The following is a 24,923-nucleotide window of genomic DNA, read 5'->3' as shown; positions in this document are numbered from 1 at the left end:
GAGAGAGAAAGAGATTTAGAGAGAGAGAGTGTGTGTGTGTGCGTGTGTGCCTTAAATTATTTAACATGTACAGTGCATGCATTTTATGAATAGTCGACAAATATTAATTTCAAACTCATTTAGAAAATTAGAAAACACTTCATACGGAGGTATCTATATTTTCTTTATTTTCGTATTTGCAGCCGACAGAGAAAGCTTTATATTTCTGTATATGATTAAATAAAGTTTAATATATATCTTGATTTTAAAGTATTACTTATACTTGAATTGTCTTCGTAGACGTTAAAATGCAGTGGTAACTATGAATTTTCTTATATTTATGTCTGATAAAATCCTTGACCCACTGAGAAATTTACGTATTCGTTATTCCTTTGTTGTTTATTTAGGAAGTATTTTCAAAGAGGAAAATAATTAATTGGATTTACTTTAATCATTTATTGCTCGCAATAGTCTTCCAACATAAGTATGCCCAGCCTTTAAAATACAGTATCAGTTGTAATAAGTTTAACAAGTATTTGTTGATATCTCATTGCATCAGTAGATATTATAGAAATAATTCTTTTGAAGTAAAAGAGATTGCCAATATTTATTTTAACTTTGTATATTTTTATTGTTAAAAATATTTTATAATTTTGGCTTCACAAATATTTAGACTGGCTCATACTTACTGAAATATGTGTGCTCATGTGTAGCCAGTACTATATAAATTAATCAGTCGATATATATATATATATATATATATATATATATATATATATATATATATATATATAACAAAAATTAAAAAACTTTAAATGTCATGAAATAATAAAATCATTTATAATTTGATTTGTAACACATTAAATAATATTAAATAATTGGACAGCATGTACATTTGATTTTTTCTTCTCCAGGAATTACCTCCTCCATTATATCAACAAAATGAAGAAAAAAATTAAAATACGGCTAGACATAAAACCCGTATGAGGCTAATTTTATTAGCGAAATATTGGAATTCAACACCAACAAAGTAAATTAAAAATTGGGTTTCTCATTTGATGACATTGAAGTGTTTTAATATATCTTTAAATTCTTATCAAAATAAATCTATATAATACTAAAAGTCTATGGGTCTTGTATGTTTGCAATCAGATTTCCGGTTTTCAACATCCGGTTGCGCATGCGTAAATAGCAACGTCTTCAATCCGTTATTCCAATTCCGGAATTTTTCTATCGCTTTTAATACAAACAATTTCATTTAATTTGATCAAATAGTTTTTTTGTTTTTTTTAACGGCTAAAAACATTCAACTTCGTAAAGTCTGTCGCAGTTTCAAAAAAACTTCTCCCTTTTAAAAAACAACACTCATATTAATAGAAACAGCGGCGGTGAAAGAAAACACCTCTCACTTTCCCTCTAATAGATTTCAACACTCCTACTCCCTCTGTTTTCGTTACGTACGCGAGAAATCTTTAATTCATGTCATTATAAATAAATAATTTTATAAAATCAACCGTAGTTTTTTTTTTTTTTTTAACGGCTAAAAACATTCGGTTATCTTTCAGATGCAAGGTTCATTGTTTACTTGCGGTTTTAACGATGTAAGATTCCGTTGTACGGAAGACGAAATCGGCCAAAATGTCTATGATGTTTTTATTGGCGCTTTTCTTCGTATTTTTAATAACATTTTTTTGCACCATTTACAAGTTCTTTTTACAAATAATTTTTTTAATACTGTAATAGTAAAATAAAGATACATTTATTAATTATACGGAAAAAGTATCTCGTAATGTTTTCACACGAGATTTTTTTCCTGTTGATTTCTCTTTTTTTTTAAATATTAAAATGGATTTAAAGTGATTTTCAAGCCTTTAACATGACGGAGTTTATAATGAAAACCAAATTACCGTTAAAATTAAAATAATCTTTATTAGAAATTTGTAACAAAATAACAAAATTATAAAACTATTAGATTAAAATTGAGAACTTTTAATTAAACAACGTGAACATTTTATAATGAGTGTTTTCATGAAATGTATTTTTAATAATAAAAAAAGTGAACTTTTTTTACTTAAACTTCATAAAAAAAACGTATCCAATATAGAATTTTACTAAAATAATTTTACTATTACAGTATTAAAAAAATTATTTGTAAAAAAAAAACTTGTAAATGGTGCAAAAAAATGTTATTAAAAAATACGAAGAAAAGCGCCAATAAAAACATCGTAGACGTATATTATCATTTAAACAGTATATCAATTTAAATATTTAAATTCAGTAAATAAATTTAAATATTTAAATTATGGCCAAATTGGTCTTCCGTACAACGGAATCTTACATCGTTACAATCGCAAGTAAACAAGGAACCTTGCATCTGAAAGATAACCAAACATTCAACTTCGTAAAGTCTGTCGCAGTTTCAAAAAAACTTCTCCCTTTTAAAAAACAACACTCATTATAAATAAAAACAGCGGCGGTGAAAGAAAACACCTCTCACTTTCACTCTCATAGATTTCAACACTCCTACTCCCTCTGTTTTCGTTACGTACGCGAGAAATAGTTACGTGTATGTGTGAGAGAGAGAAAAAGGGAGCGATGTAAAACTGGATAGTTAAGCGAAAGGAAAACATAAACGTTTTTTTAAAACACTCAAATTGTACAAAAAACGTTGTAAATAGAAAAGTATTGTCTTAGTTTTAGTGACCTTATTATTAGCATATGAATACAATATTTATTTTCTGTACAATAAGTGCTTAAGCACCCGTGCTTTTCAGCGATACATATTCAATAAAATAAATTGATTAATATAATTAATCTGGATATAAGAGACTTAGAACCTGATAAGAAGTCTCAATTAAGCAAAAGGATAACAAAAGTTTTCTTTAAAAAAAATTAATTGTACAAAAAATGTAAATAGAAAAGAATTGTCTTAATTTTATTGACCTTATTATTAACATACAAATTAAATATTTTACACAATGGGTACTGAATGTTTGCTTAAATTAAATGAAAAAAGTTACATTTTATTTTCATTTTCTATTTAAAAAGCCATTATTAACATGTGGAGAGTGTTTTTTTTATTATTCTGTACTTTCAACTAACAATTTCATTTAAAAGATGATATATCAAAATTTGAATTTAACTATAATAAGGATTATGATACCTGTTCAGTGCATATTTACCTATAAGTATGACCAACCACTTATAATTCAGTAACTGTAATTAGAAAAAAAATAACAATTATAATAAACAGAACGACTCATAGAAATCTATCTATATTCTTTTTTCATTTTAATATACTTTCATAGAAATGCTTCTGTTATGTAAAAAAAACCTATTTTCTTTATGCCACAAGTGTCACGCTCATACATGAATTCCACAGCTAATATAACGTACTGACCCAACGGGTCACGGGTGGTCTAGTATCTTCTAAAACTGTGTAACTATTTTTCACTTCATATATATATATATATATATATATATATATATATATATATATATATATATAATCAAGCCGTATTTATGTCTGTTTATTTTTACAATTTGGTTAATGTATACATAAGGTACACTGTTTAATGAACATATTTTAAACTGAAAACATTTTATACCTTCATGATATATATATATATATATATATATATATATATATATTATTTTTAAGATATTATCAACTGGCACGTGTTTCGTCGTGTAGGACTCATCAGAGTGACTTAATCTAGCGAGATTCGAAATCGGTACTCCACGGTAATGAGCCTTAACTCCTTACCGCTCATCCATCTCGCACGACTGTTTGGCTATATCGCGATGTTGTTTGTTTTTGTTTTTGTGATACCTTTTGAATGAATTCAAGTATTTACGAAAGTGTATTTTTACCTAAATGCGAGTTGAGAATGATTTTCCCTTTAACCAATTTGGTGCCTAAACATTGGGAGCGGCATTATTATTATTTTTTTTTATTTCATTCAAATCATATCGCAAAAACAAACAACATCTCAGTAAATCACGATATATACAAACAGGCGTGCGAGATGGATGGGCGATAAGGAGTTTAGTCTCATTAGTATGGGGTCACGACTTAGAATCTTGTAAGATTCAGCCACTCTGATAAGCCATAAATGACAAAACACGTGTCAGATGATAATTATATTTTAAAAATAATATATATGCCGCTCCCCATGTGGGGGATACCAAATTGGTTAAAGGGAAAATTATTCTCAACTTGCATTTAGGTGAAAATGCACTTTCGTAAATAATTGAATTCATTAAAGACGTATCGCAAAAACAAAAACAAACAACATCTCTCTCTTATATATATATATATATATATATATATATATATATATACTAGCAGTTCAGCCGGGATTTGCTCTTCATAACTCTATATGAATGCGTGTATGTGTATATATATATATATATATATATATATATATATATATATATATATATATATATATATATATATATTATGTCCAGGTAATGTACATTTAACATTTCAAGTATTTAAACCCAACATTGGAGGAGAATTTTGGTAGAGTCTGCAAAGGTCAATTGTTTCGACTTTGATGTTTTGGCCGCCAAATATCCCCTTAAAATGATTAAAACGTTTGCTGTATTTCTGAATACCATTTATGTAAAACTGGCTGAATAGTTTGCTCGAGATGGCAAAGGTAAAAATCTTTTAAACTTTACCATTGGCAGTTAGATTTTATTGCCAAAAACCGATTAAAAATCCCTCCTATCTCATAATACAGTTTATGTAACATTTAGTATGTTTAGACCAAAAATTGGCTGAGTAATTTGGTAGAGATCGTAGAGGTCAATTTTTTTAAAAACTTTGACCCCAATTTTGAACTCTAAAAATTTACTCATTTGGGCTTTAATCAAATGAAAAGTTTCATCCATGCCCAATGAACCTAAATTTAACATTTCAAGTGTTTAGGCATAAAATTTGCGGAGGAGTTTGGCAGAGTTTTCAAAGGTCAAACGTTAAACTTTGACTTTTTGACAACCAAATTTCTGGCAGAAAACAGATTAAAAATATTGTCCCAAATCTCAACACTCTTTATGTCAAATCTGGAGTCTGTAGACTGAAAATTGATTGAGTAATTTGGTAGGGCAATATGCACACAGACAGACACACACACACAGGCAATTTCACTTTTATAGATATATAGATTATTTTAAATCATTTAGATGAAAGTTTAATATTACCATGAAAACTACTTCTTTTTATCATGGTATTCTAACAGGAAATAATGTTCACCTTTCAAGAGCATCTTTAAACACTATTCTCTACCGCATTCATATTCTCTCTTACAGTAGAAGGTTATGAGAATTGACCAAAAACCATTAAGACAAGCCGGCAGCAATCAAGCGAAAACCATAAAAGTAGACTATTAATATCCAATCGTAGTTGCCAGGTAAAATATACACAATCGAATATACATTCTCTATCCTGACCAAACCCGACGAGATTCAGCAATAATAAAGACCAATATTCACCATTTTCTGCAAACGAGTGAAAAAAAAAAGCTCGTGCAAAGAATTAAGAACGAGACATTATTGTGTCTAGTTTTCTATTATCGTTTTGTATTTCTTGCTTTGATTTTCACTTTACGTGTTTTTTTTTTTTTAGAGTTAGATGATGGGTGGAATGTTCCTTTAAGTAAGACTAGCAACTCGGAAAATCATTAAACCATGGTGAACTATAGAAACACATAAAACACACATATTCACATTTGAGGTGAAAAAAAAAAACTACCGAAGCGATAAAACATAGGATAAAATTGCATTACATATTTTATATGTTTTATTTTATTACATACTTTGCAACACGTAATAAAATTGCAGTAGATGCTAGATGCACTTTGTCGATGATTTATTCGTCGACCTTATTTCGTACACCGATTTTGTTTGAAATGTGAGTATGTGTGTTCCACTACTTTCAAACTTTACTACGCTTTAGTGATTTGACGAGACGAGGTTGTATTCTTGCTTAGAGCGATTCAGAATTCGCCTTTTTTCAAAGATATATATGTATAGATACATACACAAATATGTGAGCTAATATATATATATAAATATATATATATATAAGAAAGTAGTAACATATATATGTAAACAACACACACGCACACACATGTATACATATATATATATATATATATGTGTGTGTGTGTGTGTGTGTGTGTGGGTGGGTGTGTGTGCGTGCGTGAGGGGTGTAATTTTCAGACTGATCCCATATTTTTTATGTCGTCGAACTCGGTGAAATCACTCTTTTTCCAATCAAATCGATTGGTTGCCTGCTCTAGTCGGGGACACATCGCGGTGCAGCAAAGGAAAACTCATGTCTTTCGCAATGACGTAGTCTACAATAAATTATATTCTTCATTGCACTTTAGAGACTCTACTGTAAACTGTAACTGCGTCAGCACTACCCCTAGTCGGGTTTAACCGGCTTCCCCCAAAGGAGGAAGTTTCATGGGAGGCTGAAATTAACAAACGGCCCCCAGTCGCATGGTTATCCCTGTCAGGGGAGATGACGACCTTAGGGTTTTGAAATTCTTGCATGGAGGTGTCGAAGTCCTCCGAAATACAGCGCCTGGATTTTCCAAATTGGTCTCCCATTTTAGTATTGACCAGGCTCAACGTTGCTTAACTTCTGTGATCTGATGGGAACCGGTGTGTCAACGTGATTATGCTATATGTATAGACTCTACAGTAAGATTAAATCATGTGTATATGTAATTGTTTGAATTAAATTTTAAAATGTAATCTCGTATCATACTTCAACTGTGCTTTAAAAGAAACATTCAATCTAACGCACCGCTATCATATCTATGAACATACTGTGGATTTTATATGTTCAGCGTTCGGCTTGCATGTAGATAAAACTTTTTAATGCAGTTGGCTTTTAGGTTGGGTAAGGTGTTAACTTCGGTAAAAACAAGTCGTCTGGTCCTTTCTCTTATCGGAATATTTCGATTATCGATATTTATCAAAGACATTCTGATATAAAACCTATCTAACAACACTACCAAGCACATAAAATATCCTCTTGTGTTAGATTGCATAAAAATCATCCTAGTCGTTTTCGAATACATAGGGAACAAACACGCAGACATGAAATATGAAGGGAAATTGTCTTTTTATGTAATAGTGGAGCTTATTCCAGGTAAATTATTTAATAAACACAAATTGGTGTTAAAAGTCCCAAAAAGTAAGCCCCTTTTTCACCCATTAGGATTATGGGAATGGTGGGGTAAAATGACTTAATCTGTATTTTTCAACTAACAATTCCGTGAACACAACCACTGCAAAAAATAATTAACTTGAAAATCTTAAAAAGAACAAATAAATTTCATTATCTACCCCAGGGAAGTTTCCGTCTTAAAAAATTGAAAATCGACTTTTTTTTTGTTATTATGTTTCAACAGCCTGAAAATATGTGCATAAAATATATGCAATTAAATGCATAAATATGCAATTAAAAATAATAGATATTTAAGATTAGTATCACTTTCCTATATAAATTTAACGTCAAATGAGCAACACTTCATAACCAGTTAGCGGTAAATGAGACATGTAATCAATCGTAGTTTCCATAACTTGGAGCATGAAGGGAACTCTCATACCGTTTTTCGCACACTTAATATTCAACATCAAAATTCATAACGATATTAAAATGATAAAGTCACATTGAATTGAATTTTAATTGTTGTATACAAAAACACTTTCATCCATTTCAAATATGAGGAGGGTTTTGGCAAATAATTTTTACTTTCACCTAACAAGAAACAAAAGGAGCAGATCGAAAAGGTGTTAAAAAAAAGAAATGTATAACTAGATATTATTAACCAGGGCAATATAATTTCTCTTCTTTCTACTAGAATAACTTTTTCGTGTTTGAACTTCTGAACCGTCATTCTGTATGAAATATTTCGTGTAAACCTAAACAGTCATAAAGAAATATCTTGCTTATAAGAGATTTTGAATGTTTTCCTTTTTTTAACTATGAAATAAACACAAATGCGGTTAAAAATGTATTTTATTTCATCAACCACAGAAAACAACTTGTCCTGCTATCTTAATAAACACATTGTGTACTTTCATCTAACAATATAATAAAGTTAAATACCGTAAAAATGTAATTGTACGTAAAAATCTGAATCCAAAAAGTAGCACGTTCCAGTTCGTGGATGTTCCATATGCTGTATAATAAGATTCTGATACTTTATATTTTTTCATCTAAAAATTAAAAAAAAAAATGTATATACTACGTATTCTGTATGAACACTCCAAATCAAATAGAATGGGCGAATAGGAATTAAGATGCCCAAAAAAGAAAGACACATGTGAGGAAGAAGAAGAGATAACAACTAAGTTAAATTTAGTTTATCTCTGTTATTTATTTATTTTTTTTACAAAAGAGAAACCACTTATCAAGGTCCGGAGACCACTCGAGGATAAGGGTTAATGGTGGAAATTTTGTACATTGAATTACTTAGGGGGATAGTTCATGAAGGACTTGTTTACGTTGGACTTGTAGACAATCAAATGTAGTCAGCTGCAAAGCAGGCAAACGGAAGAGAGTTGCACATGCATGCAGTTCTGAGAAAGAAGCTTTGTTCATGGTATCTACGTTAAGGTTTATGCACAGATAAAAAGTGTGGGAAATTATTGATAGTGGTTTTGGCTAGGCGATTGTATTTCGTGAAAGTTTGACGAAGTGGGACAATAGATCGAAGCTCAGACGAGCACTATATATCATGCTCTCTCTCCCTATCCCTCTCTCTCTCCCTCTCTCTCTCTCTCTCTCTCTCTCTGTCCATCCAAGTTTTTTTTTTTTATCGGAACTTCGTATTGACCGTTGTTATAGTACAAAGAAGCAAAGTAAAGTATTCTGATATCCGTTCGCGGCACAGTTAGCGATTTACGGGGATTACATATGGATTAGTCACCACAATACCACACTTATTCGTTGCATATTCTCGGAAATAATTGAGCCGATCTGAATGAAATTGTGCATGAATCCGTTTTATATAATAAGGTGCATCGGACTAAGTATTGATATCAGTTCAGAACATAGTAAGCGATTGATACGACTATATGATTATTCGTATTCAATGTAAAAATGAGCACGAATCTAACAATATGAAATGATGTTTGGCATAAGCACTAATTCTGAATGTACAAGTTTGAAATTTTGTAGGATTTTACCCAACAAAAGTGTATTATAAATACATACGCGTTTTTTTTTTGTACATAGTGATCACCACTTATCAAGGCCCGGAAGCAACTCAGGGATAAGGGTTATTGCAAGTACATTACATTAGTGTGGAGATTTGATGAAGTGTTTACTTAACGGGGTGGTTCATTAGGAATTTGTGAACGTTGGACTTGAAGATATCCAAGTTGTAGTCCGGTGGGAAGCAAGCAGACGAAACAGAGTTCCACAGGCGTGCAGTTCTAAGAAGGAAGCTTTGTTCATAGAATCCGCGTTTTGATTTAGGCACAGATATAGAGTGGGGGAAATTTTTCACAGTGGATTAAGCTAGACGGGTGTTTTCGTGAAAGATTGGCGAGGGGGGGGGACCAGAGATTGGAGTTCAGACGAGCACCTGCCATGGAAAACACGATAAAATAAGGATAGGCTCGCAACGTCTCTTCTGTGGGAGAGAGGTTGCAGGGTAGAGAAAAGGGCATCCCCCACTAAGCCACGAAGTCTATTTTGTACTCTGTCAAGGCAGGATATGCTGTTTTAGCAGCTCCTGTCAAGATATGGCAACAGTATTCCATCCTTGGATGTACTTGGCTTTTATATAGATAGAGAATTGCATCAGTAGTGAGATATCTTCTGGAGCGGTAGAAGGATCCCACCATCTTTCCAGCGACCTTGGCAACAGACTTGATGTACATGTTCCATTTCAGATCAGGAGTAAAGGTCAATCCCAGAAGCTTGTCAAAACACACGGCCTCTCCCAGACAAGAGCCATCCATCAAAATTGATGCCAGATGGGGATCAGAGCGTTGATGATGTAAGGATAGGAGTTTGGTTTTGGATGCATTAAAGGTAACCAGCCACATCTTCCCCCACTGAACCACGCGCTCGAGATCAGAGGAGAGATAATTAGAGATAAACTTTGACGAACTCGTCTAGCTGTAAACACAATAATTCCCCAACTCTTTAGCTTCGCTAAACTTAAACGTAGATTCCATGAACAAAAATCCTTTCGGAGAACTGCACGCCTGTGGAACTCTGTTCCGTTTTCTAGCTTACCAGTTAACAATAATATAATCGTGTTCAAGTCCAACGTAAACAAGTTCTTGATGATGAACCTTAAGGTATTTAAGTTACGAAATTCCGCTTACTAATAATTACTACAATATTGTCCCATTGACTCTGTACACGGATTCATTCTGATCCTCGAGTTGTCCTCGATCCTTGAAATGTGGTGTAGTTTTTGAACATTTTTTTTAAATAGGCTCAGCCGTTTCCGAGTTCCTGGAGAACGACATCTCACACACAGACATAAAGAGACAAAGTCGCTTTTATAAAATAATTGATACATATGTATGTATTTCTTGTATAGATAATTTTCTATCAATCACACACACACACACACACGCATATATATATATATATATATATATATATATATATATATATATATATATGTATGTATATATGTACTATCATCCCTCGCGGCGTTGGCCGGTCGTAAAATATGCTTAAATATTATATTGTAATTAATGAAGATATCATATTTATTATTACATTATATTTAGTAAGAATTTTAAAAGTTTGGAAACATGACTCGTGCGTCACCAACGAGGATCGAAACCAACACTTTTAGCCTTCGATTTACATTTTCCTTTGACCTTAATGCCTAACTTATGGAAACATGTCAGCTGCAGGACATAATATTAAAACGTGAACAAATAGCTATTACGTTAGGCATGCGTATTCGTAATGCCGTCCTTCGACTGCTACCTGGCAAATTCCATTGTTTATAATTTTCACAGTTTTGCACCGATTTCCTCCGGGTAAAACCCAAATGTAAAGTTTCGCATGGGTTCGAATACCCTTTATATTGAGTTTCATTTCTGCGGACTAACAAATGAGAGAAAAGTTTAGTAGAAAAATTTTTGGAAACAAATATATATATGTATATATACTAGCTGTACCCGGCCACGCGTTGCTGTGGCCCAGTTTGTTAAAATGGAACACATGTGAAAGTAGAGAAAAGTTTGATTCTTTTTTTCAAGAGAATGTACGAATTATTGTTTTTTTAACAGATGTTAAGAAAATAAATAGAAAAATACTTCCATCATTAATTATGCAAAAAAATAAATAAAATGTTGATTTAGTGTTTCAATATGCTTATAAATTACGATAAAACTTGCTGAGTATGCACTGTTTTACGGTTGTTGTAAAAATGGAACGGAAACTTAAATTTCGCTTCATTTTAATCTTTCTTAATTTTTTAATTGTGTCCCCCAAACGAATATAATCAAAACAGTAACATTCAACAATTGTACTTTATGTATATAAAACACAAAATATTTATTAAAATTTTTTTTTTTTTAAAAGTTAATAACGAAAGGGAAATAATTCCATTTTTAAACGGAAAAGTCAGTTTACCTTACTTACTGCATTAATGCTATTTTTTAAGCAAGAATAAAAAGGTAAATATCCAGATACACTACTACAGAACACCGACCACTCTAATTTGTTTTTTATAGGTAATTGAGGTCGCTGACAACAAATCTGATAGTCATACTTGGGGCAAATTTACCGTTTGCATTGTACTTACCCCTGAACCCACGAACTTCTTTCCACCATTTTGCAGCTTCCGTTTATTCTATGCGCATGCACGCTGTAGCATAAACGACGCCTTCACCAAGCAAACTACGTTGAGGGGAGGGGATTTTTTTCCAGGACATAGAATTTTCTAATTTTCAAAAATACATTATAGCGCTTTTTGGGTGGAAAATTTAAAATTAGCTGAAAAAGAAATAAAATAAGAAAAGGAAAGCACACCAACTTGGAGTAGGGAGGGTAATTTATCTGGGTTTTTTTTTACCTGGAACATCGAATTTTCCAATTTTCCGTAAGTAACGCACCGACATTTACCAACTAGACCACCATTTAACATTTTCCGAAGATTTTACTTTGTACAGTGGGAGCGCGAGCGGGGGGGGGGAGTGATGTTGTGGCGCGCGCGCGCCCAAACATCACATTCCTCCCCCCCAAAAAAAACAAATAAGAGTGGTCGGTGTTCTGTAGTAGCGTATCTGGATATTTACCAAAAAAAAAACATTTAGGTTTGGCTATAAATTCCTAAACTCATTTCACCCTAAATAATTTAGGTGACTGAAATAGGAATCTAATTGAATCTTTAATTTCCTGAATAGTATCCGATAATTCATTTTTCTTCGAGTTATATCGAATACATTAATACGGACTTTTTTAGGGGCTTTTTTCGTAATGTTACTGTAAAACTTATTTTTTATTGTTACAAATTACGATGCTTTAAAAAAAGCAAAAATAAATTCTTGCATTTTTTATTTACTACTGAAAACCATAACTTTAGTAAAGGTATTTTTTTGTTTAAACAAAATAAAACATTTTCACTAAGAGTTAAGTAAAAATAATTAGTTCATTATATTCTGCGACCATTATTTGAAAAATACTGCAATTTTCATTAAAATTCGTTAATTTCCGGATTTTTGGTGAATTTTTAAGTAAAGGAAGGAGTCAATATGTGTATACACTTTGAGCGTCGGCATTCATTTTGCGACCACGTGTGTTTAATTTAAATTAAAGTTCAATCACATGGTTACATTATCAATAATCATGTAATTAAACCCATTGAAAATTTACCGATATTGTAAACACATTCTGTTTACATTAAGTCTGTGGTGTTTTTTTAGTAATGCAATGTTGTCAACTTAGATTAAAAAAAAACCGCGAGATCAGGAGAAAGAAATGTCCAGAAAATCGCTAGATTTTAAACTTATCGTCTTAAATTTTCAAAAATCGCTAATTCCCCCCCCCAAAAAAATCCATAATGTTCCGTGTTTTCTCACTATGGGTTTGTATTACTGTACACATAGATTCGAAAAAGTTGTCAAAAAACAAATATATTACAAATAAATGTCATCAAAGGCAAGATAAGTTATTTTTCTACCTACCTGGATATATTTTTCGTGTGTTTATTCAATGTAACATGTTTATTCAGCTCGAAAACCATACAGTGTTTACCGATGTATTGGAACATTCAAGATGGAGTCTGATTCTCTCTTTAACACGGTAAGTTTGGGAAAAGATGTTATAAATAAAAAACCGGATAAAATACTGTTAAATCTCGCTCAATACATGTTACTGTGACATAGGTTGATATATATTCGGCGGGTTTTTAATAGTATTTTGTATAGTTTTTTATTTATTACACCGTTTTTCCAAACTTACGGTGTTAAAGAGGGTGTGAGACGCCATCTTGAATTTTCGAATACATCGGTAAACACTGTATGTTTTTCGAGCTGAATAAATATGTAACATTGAATAAAAACACGAAAAATATATCCAGTTTGGCAGAAAAGTAACTTATCTTGCCTTTGATAACATTTATTTGTTATATATTTGTTTTTTGACAACTTTTTCGAATCTATGTGTACACGGAGATTGGAATGCCACCCCCCCCACCTAAAATGTACTTGGAAAAATCGATTTTATAGTGAGATTTAAGAATGGTTAGTCGAAAAAAAGGTGAAAAACAAAACAAATAATCAATAAATAATTGTTACCAAAGGCAATAAATGCTACTTTTTTTTTACTTACATGAATGAGTTTATTTTATGTTTTAAAGTATTTTCAAGTGAATCTAATGCGGGTGTGTGGGTGCCAAATATCTCCAGATTTTCTAGTATTCCCCGCTAGATTGCAAACGAAATCTCCAGATCTAGCAGGAAAACCGCTAAATTGTAAAACTGGTCACGTGACAGGAAGCGGTAATAAATAATTGTCCCTAAATAAAAAATGGCCTCTCGGTACAAAGAAAAACACCTATTTATCATAGAAAAATTAAGTATAATGTTATAATTAAAAAGGAATATATAAAAAAACACATGGATATAGTAAACATATTATACCAAAACGTGGAAGCCATCCGTCCAGTGTTTTTTTAGACAATTGATTCCGAACGAACCAACAGTTACATTTTTATATATATAGATATACATTATATATATATATGTATATATATATATATATATATATATATATATATATATATATATATATATATATATATATAAGAGCAAATAGTTAATAAAACATGTTAAAAAACACTTTGAAAAAGAGTTAAAATCTTATTTAATTTGAAAAGGACACACTAAATTAGTGAGTTTTGAAGAAATACTTTCCTTCTCATCAGAGGGTAGGAATTAGCAAAATGCTGGATTGAATTTTGCATGCAAAAGTATTTGATGTAACTGCAAGTAAGTCAAAATCTTACTTGATAACAAAAAGTGAAGCATAGGGAATAGAGTAAAGAAAAAGGTGATTTCCCGTGAATGGATATAAGCTCTATCTCCTGTTTGGTTTTAGCAAGTTTATACATCTGTTTGAGATCACTTCATAAATATTACTTTATTAATATTTATAATATACTTTAGTTTTATCATCTTGGATCATTTTTGTTAATTTAATTGTAATTTTTCTTTCATATATATATATATATATATATATATATATATATATATGTATATGTATATATATATAGGCATGCATAAATATATATAGAAAGAGTGTTATGTTCACTATGAAGTTTTTACGCAAATATTAAGTAAGTATAAATTTTGTAGAATATCAACATGATATAATTACACGAAATAGTTAACTAAAGATGTTCATCCCATGAGAAAACCAAATAACTAAAAGAGAATTTATTACAGTGAATGTTTAAAAGAATATGCAAATTAGCTAGATCTTTTGCAGATGAATAAATTTTCACGACTCATATATAACGAAGTTGTTTAAATATCAATACACAAAAATAAAAATATTCATAGGAGTATAGGTATGTGTGTGTGCGTTTGAATACGCATTTTAGAGGAACTTTTATGCGATGAGTAATGGATAATACAAGATCTATGGAATCAATTCCATGGTTTTTGAAGTCTGCTATTATCCAATAAAAACGTTGCTCTTCTCCTCCTCAAAACCGTATCACATTCACTCAACCACTTTGGTTTTACATTCCAAGAATTTTTATGCCCTTTTTATGTGGACCTGTCTTTTCCAATGTTTCCAATGGCCACTCGAACACGAATTGTCGACAAGCAAGTGACCTTGCATCACCTAAGCACCAATGATGAATGAGAAGGGTTAGTGTATTGCTTGCTCTCCCCCACCTTCTTTTAGATTCCGACCGGTTCTATTAGTGTCTGCCTTTCAAATATAAGGTAAGGGTGTATTTTTGTTGTTTTCTTGGACTCTTATTTACTTTACTAGTCAAGCTTTATTGTTTTCCCCCTTTTTTTTCTATTCTTCTTCACCTGACAATAAGATCTGCGAGTTATGATCTTAGAGATAATGATCGAGGATCTGTGTGCGTTTACTGCATGGGTTGCAATCATCTGTTCATTGTATTCGACTGAAATCGCTGTTCGATGCCGACACCGGTCGCAGTGTAAATTGTGTGGGCTTGGTCGATGGTCGATGGTATGACAGCAATAGTCTTACTTCAAACGAAGCCACGACTTCAGTTTAAAAAATGTAACGATTATTTTTTCTAAAAATGATACTCATTTATTTTATGTACAACAGGCTTACAAAGCAGCCAACCGAACATGATACTTCCGTCTCAACAAAATATACCCGTCTATCTGCTATCTTCTGTCCCATCTCTCTTTTTCTCTCTCTCTCTCTCTCTCTCTCTCGATATATATGACATTATATGTTTGAGGGAGGGTACAAAAATTTATTATAGCTATTAAAAAGGAAGACTGGTAAAAAGAAAGACGGAGAGAAAACATTCGATAGAGGTTGAGAAAAAGGTTATACAAATAAGGGGTAGATTCGGCCGACCAGGTTTCGCCCTTACTTTTCAAAGCCGAATCGTCGTTTTGTTTGTTTTTTGTTTGTTTGTTTTTTTTGTGTAGGAAAACGAAATTACACAGGATGAACGACTAAAATAAAATAAAATTATCGGAAAAAAAGAAGGAAATGGGGGAAGGACTAATCTATCGTTATGATACTTGTACAATGGAGAGGAAACATCTTATGGATGGAACGACTAAAATAAATCCATTGTGCAATTATCATAATTTAAGTCGTTCCTCAATTTTGTTCTTCTTTCCGATAATTTTATTTCATTTTAGTCGTTCACCCCCCCCCCGATTTAATTCGTTTTCTCTATACAAAAAAAAATCGATTCGGCTTTGGAAAGTGAGGGCGAAACCTGGTCAGCCGACTCTACCCCCTTATTTATCTAACTTTTTTTCTCTGTCTTCATCGAATGATTTCCCTCCGTCCTTCTTTTTACTATGAATACAAAAAATGTATTCCTTTTTAATAGCTATAATATATATATATATATATATATATATATATATATATATATATATATATATATATATATATATATTATTTCATATGTCCACATGACTTTAAATGAGATATAAGTTTTTATGTACAGATTTCCAATGCTTACTTAAGCAATGTTATGTGAATACCTGACTAGAATTCCCTAGTAATTTTGGAATATATATATATATATATATATAAAATAGTAATTTATGAATATATATATATATATATATAGTAATAATAGTAATATTATATATATAGTAATAATAGTAATTTATGAATATATATGTATATATATATATATGTGTGTGTGTGTGTGTGTGTGTGTGTGTGTGTGTGGGGGTGTTTCTTTATATGAAAATTAAGCTTCCCATAGACTTCGTTTTGATCTTTGTAAAAGCTCGCAAAGATAACGCATGAAATTGATACTATAGAAGAATTGCACTGCATTCGGTTCCGTGTTCAAATAATAAAAAAGCATTTGCTAGTGGAGTATAGAATCCTGAAATCCTCTAAAAATATCGACTTTCCCTCATTTATTTTTTCGCAAGACAGTCCTCAACTTTTCTGTTGTATTAGGTCGATGCAAAACAATATCGTTTTCTCACATATGTTACTTTTATATATGACTAGCGGGGGTATCCGGCGTTGCCCGGGTGTTTGGAGGTGTGTGTGGTGTTAAATAAAAAAGAAACGGGGGGGGGAGGGGCAAAAGTTGGTAGGATCGAACCCGAAGCCCTGAGGCGAAGTTTGAAAATAAAATCAGCCAGCCAGAATGAGTTACTGAAAGATGTTTGCATTTATTAAAGTTAGAACCAAATTTACAGGTGCACGCACGGAAGTCGTCGAGCTTTACGACGACGACGACGACGACGACGACGCCGACGACGACGCCGACGACGACGCCGACGACGACGACGACGAAGACGTAAGCATTGTTTTAAGCCAACTAAAAAAGAAAACAACGTCAAAACTTAAGCGGGGCGGTGTAATCAAAACATCGAAAAAAAAAAGCAGAAAAACGAACACGTGAAAAATGACTTAAATAAGCCTGTTTCGATATTAAAATTTAAAAAATCTGTGAGTACCCGGGTGTTTGGGGGTGTGTGTTCAGGGATGGATAAGCGAAGTAAAAAAAAAGACAGAAAAACGAACGTTACGTGAAAAATGGCTTAAATAACACTGGTTCAATATTTAAATTTAAAACATCGAAAAGAAAAAGACATCTCATACCACGATTCGAATCCAAAACGTTCAGATAATGAACCAACGCGCTAACGAACTGACCTAACGCGACGTACATGAAATTTAGTCAGTTTTTCAACTATTTAAATTAAATCAGGTCATGACGTTATCTGACGCATGCGTAGAACCGGTCGTCGTCACGGGAGGACCGTTTTTGTTGACCCCCCTGTCGAAAATTGTCGATTTCGGGGTGATCAAATGAACGTTTTTGGCGAATTTTTCGATATTTTTCGAGCGAAGGATGGTGCTTCAAAATGATACTGAGTTTGTGAATTTCTGTTGTGTCTGTCGAACGTTTTTAGCAGACACACAACCATACACACATACACATATACATACATACATACATACATGCATACATACATTTTCGCTTATATATATATATATATAGATTTCGGAATTAATTCATTGATATATATATATATATATATATATATATATATATATATATATATATATATATATATATATATATATATATATATGGCCATGTTAAATATCATTTTGAAGAGCGTATTCTGCTCTATTGAATTTCGTTATGTGTTACCGTTCTTAATCAATTCATTCATTTTTGCAGGATTTTTCACAACATGGATGATGTTCTTGTTCCTGTTAAAACTAAGATCGAAAAGCTGCCAAGACACCTTGTGATACCAATAATGAGTTTGGTCCAGGAAACACTAACGAACGTGTGCTACAAGGGTCGTTTTAGAAATTTGGCAATGGTGACGACTGCGGTTTATAACGAACATTTCAAAGCCTTAGTTGAAGTCGACTATCGCAAAACCACACGAGAAGTTGCTGTTGAACTCGAGGTTGACTACTTAACCGTCGTTTGCTATTTAAAGCAAATATGGAATTCAACATGTTGGATAAATGGGTGCCGCATGAATTGAACAATAATCAAAAATCGTCGTGTTGAGGTGTCTTCTACGCTCTTTCTGCGCAACAAAAATCACTGATTTTCCGAGCGGATTGTGACGTGTGATGAGAAGTTGATCCTCTATTACAACCGGTGACTTTGGCACAGTGGTTGGATTCCGGAGAAGCTTCACAATAATTCCCGAATCATAAATTTCAACAAAAAAGAGTATTGTGACTGTTTGATTATCTGCGACTGGTCTCATCCATCACAGCTTCTTGAATCCGGGCGGAACGTGTACAGCAGACAAGTACTGCCGACAAATTGAGAAAATGCACCGGAAGCCCCTACGTATGTTCCCGAGATTGGTCAATATGGAGGGGCCAATTCTCCTCCATGGCCACGCTCGCCTGCATGTTGCTCAATTGACCTTGAAGAAGTTCAACGAATTATGCTACAAGACTGCCTCATCCGCCATATTCACCGGATCTCTCGCCCACCGATTATCACTTTTTCAAGCATCTCAACATCTTCCTGTGCTAAAAATGCTTCAAAGGTTGAGATGATGTAGAATTGGCCTTCAGTGACTTCATCGCTTCCAGAACTCCGGATTTCTATGCTAATGAGATGAATAAACTTGTTTCCCGTTTGTAAAAATGTGTCGATTCTAATGAATCTTATTTCGATTAATAAAGTTTATTATGAAATTAGTTATGATTTTTTGAAGTCGAATGAGAAAAACGGCATTGTTTTTCACCAACTTAATAACTTGAAGCACTCTATGTATTTTCGTTTTAGACTCAGCCCTGTTTTATTCTTTTTACATTATACTTTGTTTCTAATTCAATCTAGAGATTTACCTGCTTATTTTCAGCGTTTACTGACGTAACTCTTAGTAAAGAGTTGGGATTGTCCGACTCACCTCGATTCTTTCATTATGTTGATAGATATGTTTAAATGATGTCTCATTCAAAATAATGTATTTCTTTGTAACTAAAAATGGTAAAAACAAATAAGCAATCATAAATTCACACATTGAAATTAGTATGTTATTGAAAGTATCTAATGTACTGTAATCGCAAAACATTTGCGCTTTATAAAATCTGGGAGCAATTGAAAAAATAGTCTGTTGATAAAAATTTGTAAAGTCATGGTGGTTGGGAAAATATACAGATTCGACGTTTCCAATTTAAACGAACGGCACAGCCGAGGAAAAAGCGTGCAAAATTTGTAAAACATCCAGAATCTTGATAATGAATTGAAGATTAAAACAACAAGCATTTGAAAACTTAAAAATCACATTAAAACTATGGAAAAAAGTCACGTTTTGTAATGTAAGTGAATGTATACGAAATTTAAAAAGAAAACAAGAATAGCATATTGTTTCTGCTTTTGTAAATGATATTTTCATGGTTTCACCGATTTTAAATACAAAAATTCGGTTATTATTTACTCTCAACATTTTATTTTAAAAATACAATTCTGTTGACACTGAATCCCATATATATATATATATATATATATATATATATATATATATATATATATATATATATATATATATATATAAAGCTGAACGTCTGTGTGTGTGTGTCTGGTCACGAATAGGCTCCTATATTGTTGACTATTATAGAAAACTGACCACATACAATGATAGAAGATGTATCGAGACACGGGAAGTGGAAAGTTTGATCATGCATAATGATGATTCATAAAAATTGTGGGGTTTGCTTACGCGCCTGGTCCACAGAGTATGGAAATAAAAAATTTTAAAATTAAATAAAAAACGTTTACAAGTGTTTTTGATATAGATGTACATAATAATACTTTGATAAGTATGTTTTAACTTAAATAGGGATGGTACAATAAAATTGTGGGGTCTGCGTTCGCGGCTGGCCTCCAGAGAATGGAAATAGGTACACATTTTAATAAAGGCTTTTCATATCTATCTGCGTAAGTATACTTTGATAATTATGTTTCAGTTTGAGGAAATATGGTATTATAAAATTATGGGGTGTTTGTTCGCGTCTGACCTCCATAGAATGGAAATATGTCACAAAGTTTAACAAGATTTTTTTAATATAGATCCACAGAATATTGTGATAAGTTTTTCAGTGTGAACAGGTATGGTATAATAAATTATGGAGTTTATCTATTTTATTTTTACTTTCATCATATTTTGCTTTGGTTTTGATACCCCCAAATTCGAAGATATCTCTTTACAACCCTTCCTTTTCATAACCTATCATACTTTTATAAATCAGAGTCCATTGTCTGTAGGCTGTTTTTGTAACCCAGTCAACTACGAGTACTTTTGCTAGTATATATATATATATATATATATATATATATATATATATATATAATATGTATATTTGTATATATATATATATATATATATATATGCGTGTATATATGTACAAATGTATGTGTATATATATGTATATATATATTTATATAGGTATATATATATATATATATATATATATATATATATATATATATATATATATATATATACATGTACCTATTTACAATGCCTTCCCACGGGACAGAGTTAGACACCAGGTTCGTTTTTTTACGTGGAGAAAATGTACAAAAATAAAAGTTGTCTAAGTCGTGAAGGATTTCTCCTCCACGGAAAGAGAACGAGAAATGGAAGTGCCGCATCTTAAGAACAGATACTACACTTTGATCTTGGCCAAATCTTGATAGGTATATATATATATATATATATGTATATATATGTATATATATGTATAAGTATATATATATGTATATATATGTATATATATGTATATGTATACAAATGTATATATGTATATATATGTATATATATATGTATATATATGTATGTATATGTATACATATGTATATACGTACGATGTATATATGTGTGAATGAACTTTTTTTCAGGGTCAACGACCAACTAGCATCATGTGTGTTTGTGTGTATGTATATGTGTGTGTGGTTGGAGAGGGCTCCAGTAAGCTCTGGTGAAGGCAACATTTCTAGGAGAAGCAAATCTCTGATATAAAAAAAACATAAAGCCGGAGACCAGTACCCGCATTAAGCTGGTCTGCAGTTTAACTTGTTGCTGGCTATCATGCTCTTGTTTGTTGCTTGATCTCAACATTTCGAACCGAGAGAGCGACTTAGCTGTTGTACAAAGTGAAGACTCTGTAACATCCTCTGTGTGTAGATACTCCCTCAGGCATGTGTGTATTAAAATGGTCCTGTGGCGATGGAAGTCATTTTTGGGCTCATAGACTTTAATTGTCTGAGGGAGTGGTACTCGTCTGATAAGACGTTGCAATTATCACACATATATATATATATATATATATATATATATATATATATATAAATATAGCGGATAGAAATGTCATACTTGTTTTTCAGGTGCTGAACTATTCTCTTAATATACCCTTTTCTGTCTTTAACTAATGCATTCTCTTTACTATTTACTTCAAACTTTAAATGTTTAATGATCCGCCAAGCAAAAATACATTTGTTCGTCCTGATGTTATTTTCACAATCTTTTGTGTTGCAGATAGTGTACTATATGTTTTTTTTTATTTAATAAATCGGACTCTTACTACGTATGATAGGGCTGCAGTATCTGTTCGGTTGTCACGAAACAATCCTATCAGTTTTCTCTTTCTTTCTGTGCCTATAGTGTATATGAAATGTACATTTTGGCAACCGGCTATTCATTCCCAAACTAAACATTTACATTGTATACACTAAGAAAAATTTCCGGATTTAATTGCTACAGTCGATAGTCCACACATGTGCCAAGCTAAATATTCCATTTCAAAAGTACAGATGACTTTTAACGGTGACCACATAAAAATTCAATATGCAATGGTTTCATTATTCAAACGATCTATCGATTGTGGATTATTGATGAGCTTTTTGTAGTGATCGCGAAAACAGAAAGGTTTTCAAATTGATTTTTCGCCTACGCCCTAATTATCACTATTCATCAGGAAATAATGTCCATTTCTATCCCCAGTTTACTCCTTACTAGAATAAAGTATTTAACTATTAAAAAAATACCGTAGTATATTTGATGTGCAAACGTACGAATGTGTGTCACGGTGTATAGATTATAAATCATTCAATCGGGAGATCCTATTTATTACAAAAAAGAATAGAAGGTGATAAAATACTAGAAACATTAATTTAATATGTACAGAATGTAATCTAATGCTCGTAGTATGTTATCACCTATGCCCATTTTAATAAATAAGATCTCCTCATCACCGAAGACAACGTAATTAGTTATAATGATGTCGCTTTTAGGCTGTAACTGAAACTAAAATATGCTTTCTTCGTCTTCTGTCTATGATGCAAGGGATGTATCTGTTCCGTATAAAGATGATATAATGACATCGTCTGGTTACCCTTCGAACATGGCATCCATGCATACAACTGAACTATTTCACAGACGTTGATAAGGATATTGGAGATAGACTGTAATAACCAGATATATTCTGACACTACATTAACCAGATTGCTGAGATAAATACTTTCACGGTTGTAATAAAAAAGGCTACAATAATATTACGAGATCTCCATTCACGCTGAACGTCAACAGAATGCCCAGCAGCATTATATTATGAAAGGTGATGAGGTGGAATTTCCATAGGTCTCTCCAGTATGTATTATTGTTCGAAGTAAAACCTGAAAATAAAACAAATTAATTTCCCGCCACTTAAGCCAGCACTCTAACTGAATGTATCAGATATCTCTATGAAACGTTATTAAATTCTAGCCAAGAGAAGTGTAGTTAAACATTGTTTCATTCTGGATTCGCATGAGTAGCGAAACTCTTTTAGAAGAAATTCTACTATACCCAGTATAAATTTTTGTCATAACAATGTCAGTGTACTCTGGTGGGGCAGTTTAAGGTTTCAATTATTACCTGGGTGATCAATATATAAGTGAATGCGCAGCATTTCAAATAATTAGTTTTTTTTTCTAAATTCATAGACATTAATTAGATCATCTCCGTTAAAAGATTGTACATTTATTGAATTCCTTATTTGTACATATTAAACATAATGTAATGGAACGCCTACAAGAGATAAGTACAATCCGATATTACATTCCTATGAGTACTCTCTCGTTTTACTCACCCTCACTTTGTATGTTTCGCTCTTTCTAATTTTGGATATTTTACTGCGGAAGATTTCGAAGTGAGACCGTTTAAGTAATGAGAAGAAATTAAAATAATAGTAATTACATTTGTTGCGTTTTTATGTGGTCTTTATAATCACATTATACAATCTTATTATTAATACCAAGCGTATAGTAGTTGTCGTCAATCAAATTACAAGACACGGGTTTTCTTGGGGTAAAAGTTTTAATCATATAAGGAATATACTCAACAATCATTTATATATATATATACAAGAATAAAAAAGCATTGGAAATGCAAAAGGATATAGGGATGGTATGCCAAAAAGTATACAAACAAGATAGCTATGAATGGCTAGGCAAATGGAAATAGAATTGCATCCAAAGTATAGCCCTATAGCTTTTCTCCAATCTTCATTCCGTGCCATAATTACGGTTGTAAAAAGCTATAGGGCTATACTTTGGATGCAATTCTATTTCCATGTGCCTAGCCATTCATAGCTATCTTGTCTGTATACTTTTGGGCATACCATCCCTATATCCTTTTGCATTTCCAATGCTTTTTTATTTTTGTTAATTAGTATTTTTACTTACAGTCTTATTTATAAACTTACATTCATGATAGTATTGTCTTTTTTAGGAGGCGGCTCATTGCCGCCTCCATTAGTAGCAGGTCGCTTCCTGCTGGGTTTTAGGTCTTTGGGTTTTGGGCCTTAGGAGTTGCCTCTTGGTCCTCCATCGGTTCTATATTACATAGAGAGTGCTACCGCCTCTCTGATAAAATAGTTAGAGTATTATAAAGTTCTAAAATGTTCATAACTTCACTATTACATTTTTCTTGGTTCATTCTTTGGCGTTTTGGCAAAGATTTGGCAGTTTTTGATATTTATATTTATAATAGTTTGTGCATGAGGCAGCTTTTTCCTCTTAGGATCCCTGTTATACCGTGCTTTTGAGTCAGCACGTGAGGCAGCCTTCTTTATTTCTGGTTCTTTGTTATAAAGAGCACGTGAGGCAGCTTTTTTCCCTCGGAATCCCTGTAATACCGTGCTTTTTAGTCAGCACGTGAGGCAGCCTTCTTTGTTTCTGGTTCTTTGT

At 32.2% G+C, this 24,923-nt stretch overlaps 1 protein-coding gene and 1 pseudogene across 1 annotated transcript in view; one reads left to right on the top strand and one right to left on the bottom strand.

Moving 5' to 3' along the window:
- LOC145296270 (uncharacterized) overlaps nt 1-19,472 on the top strand; it is a 67,769-nt gene extending 48,297 nt beyond the window's left edge. The window contains exon 2 of the mRNA XM_080142472.1: nt 18,396-19,472. Within this exon, the coding sequence (XP_079998598.1) occupies nt 18,396-18,714 (319 nt within the window). The 3' untranslated portion in view covers nt 18,715-19,472. The remainder of the gene's footprint in view (nt 1-18,395) is intronic.
- On the bottom strand, nt 6,569-6,687 carry LOC145296587 (5S ribosomal RNA; annotated as a pseudogene).
- Nucleotides 19,473-24,923: the final 5,451 nt, after the last annotated feature.

The sequence above is a fragment of the Euprymna scolopes genome, chromosome 16, assembly GCF_053919585.1.
Source record: "Euprymna scolopes isolate OS-2025 chromosome 16, ASM5391958v1, whole genome shotgun sequence".
In the NCBI taxonomy this organism is placed as follows: domain Eukaryota; kingdom Metazoa; phylum Mollusca; class Cephalopoda; order Sepiida; family Sepiolidae; genus Euprymna; species Euprymna scolopes.
The sequence above is the reverse complement of the archived record's forward strand: the minus strand, read 5'-3'. Positions and strand labels throughout refer to the sequence as shown.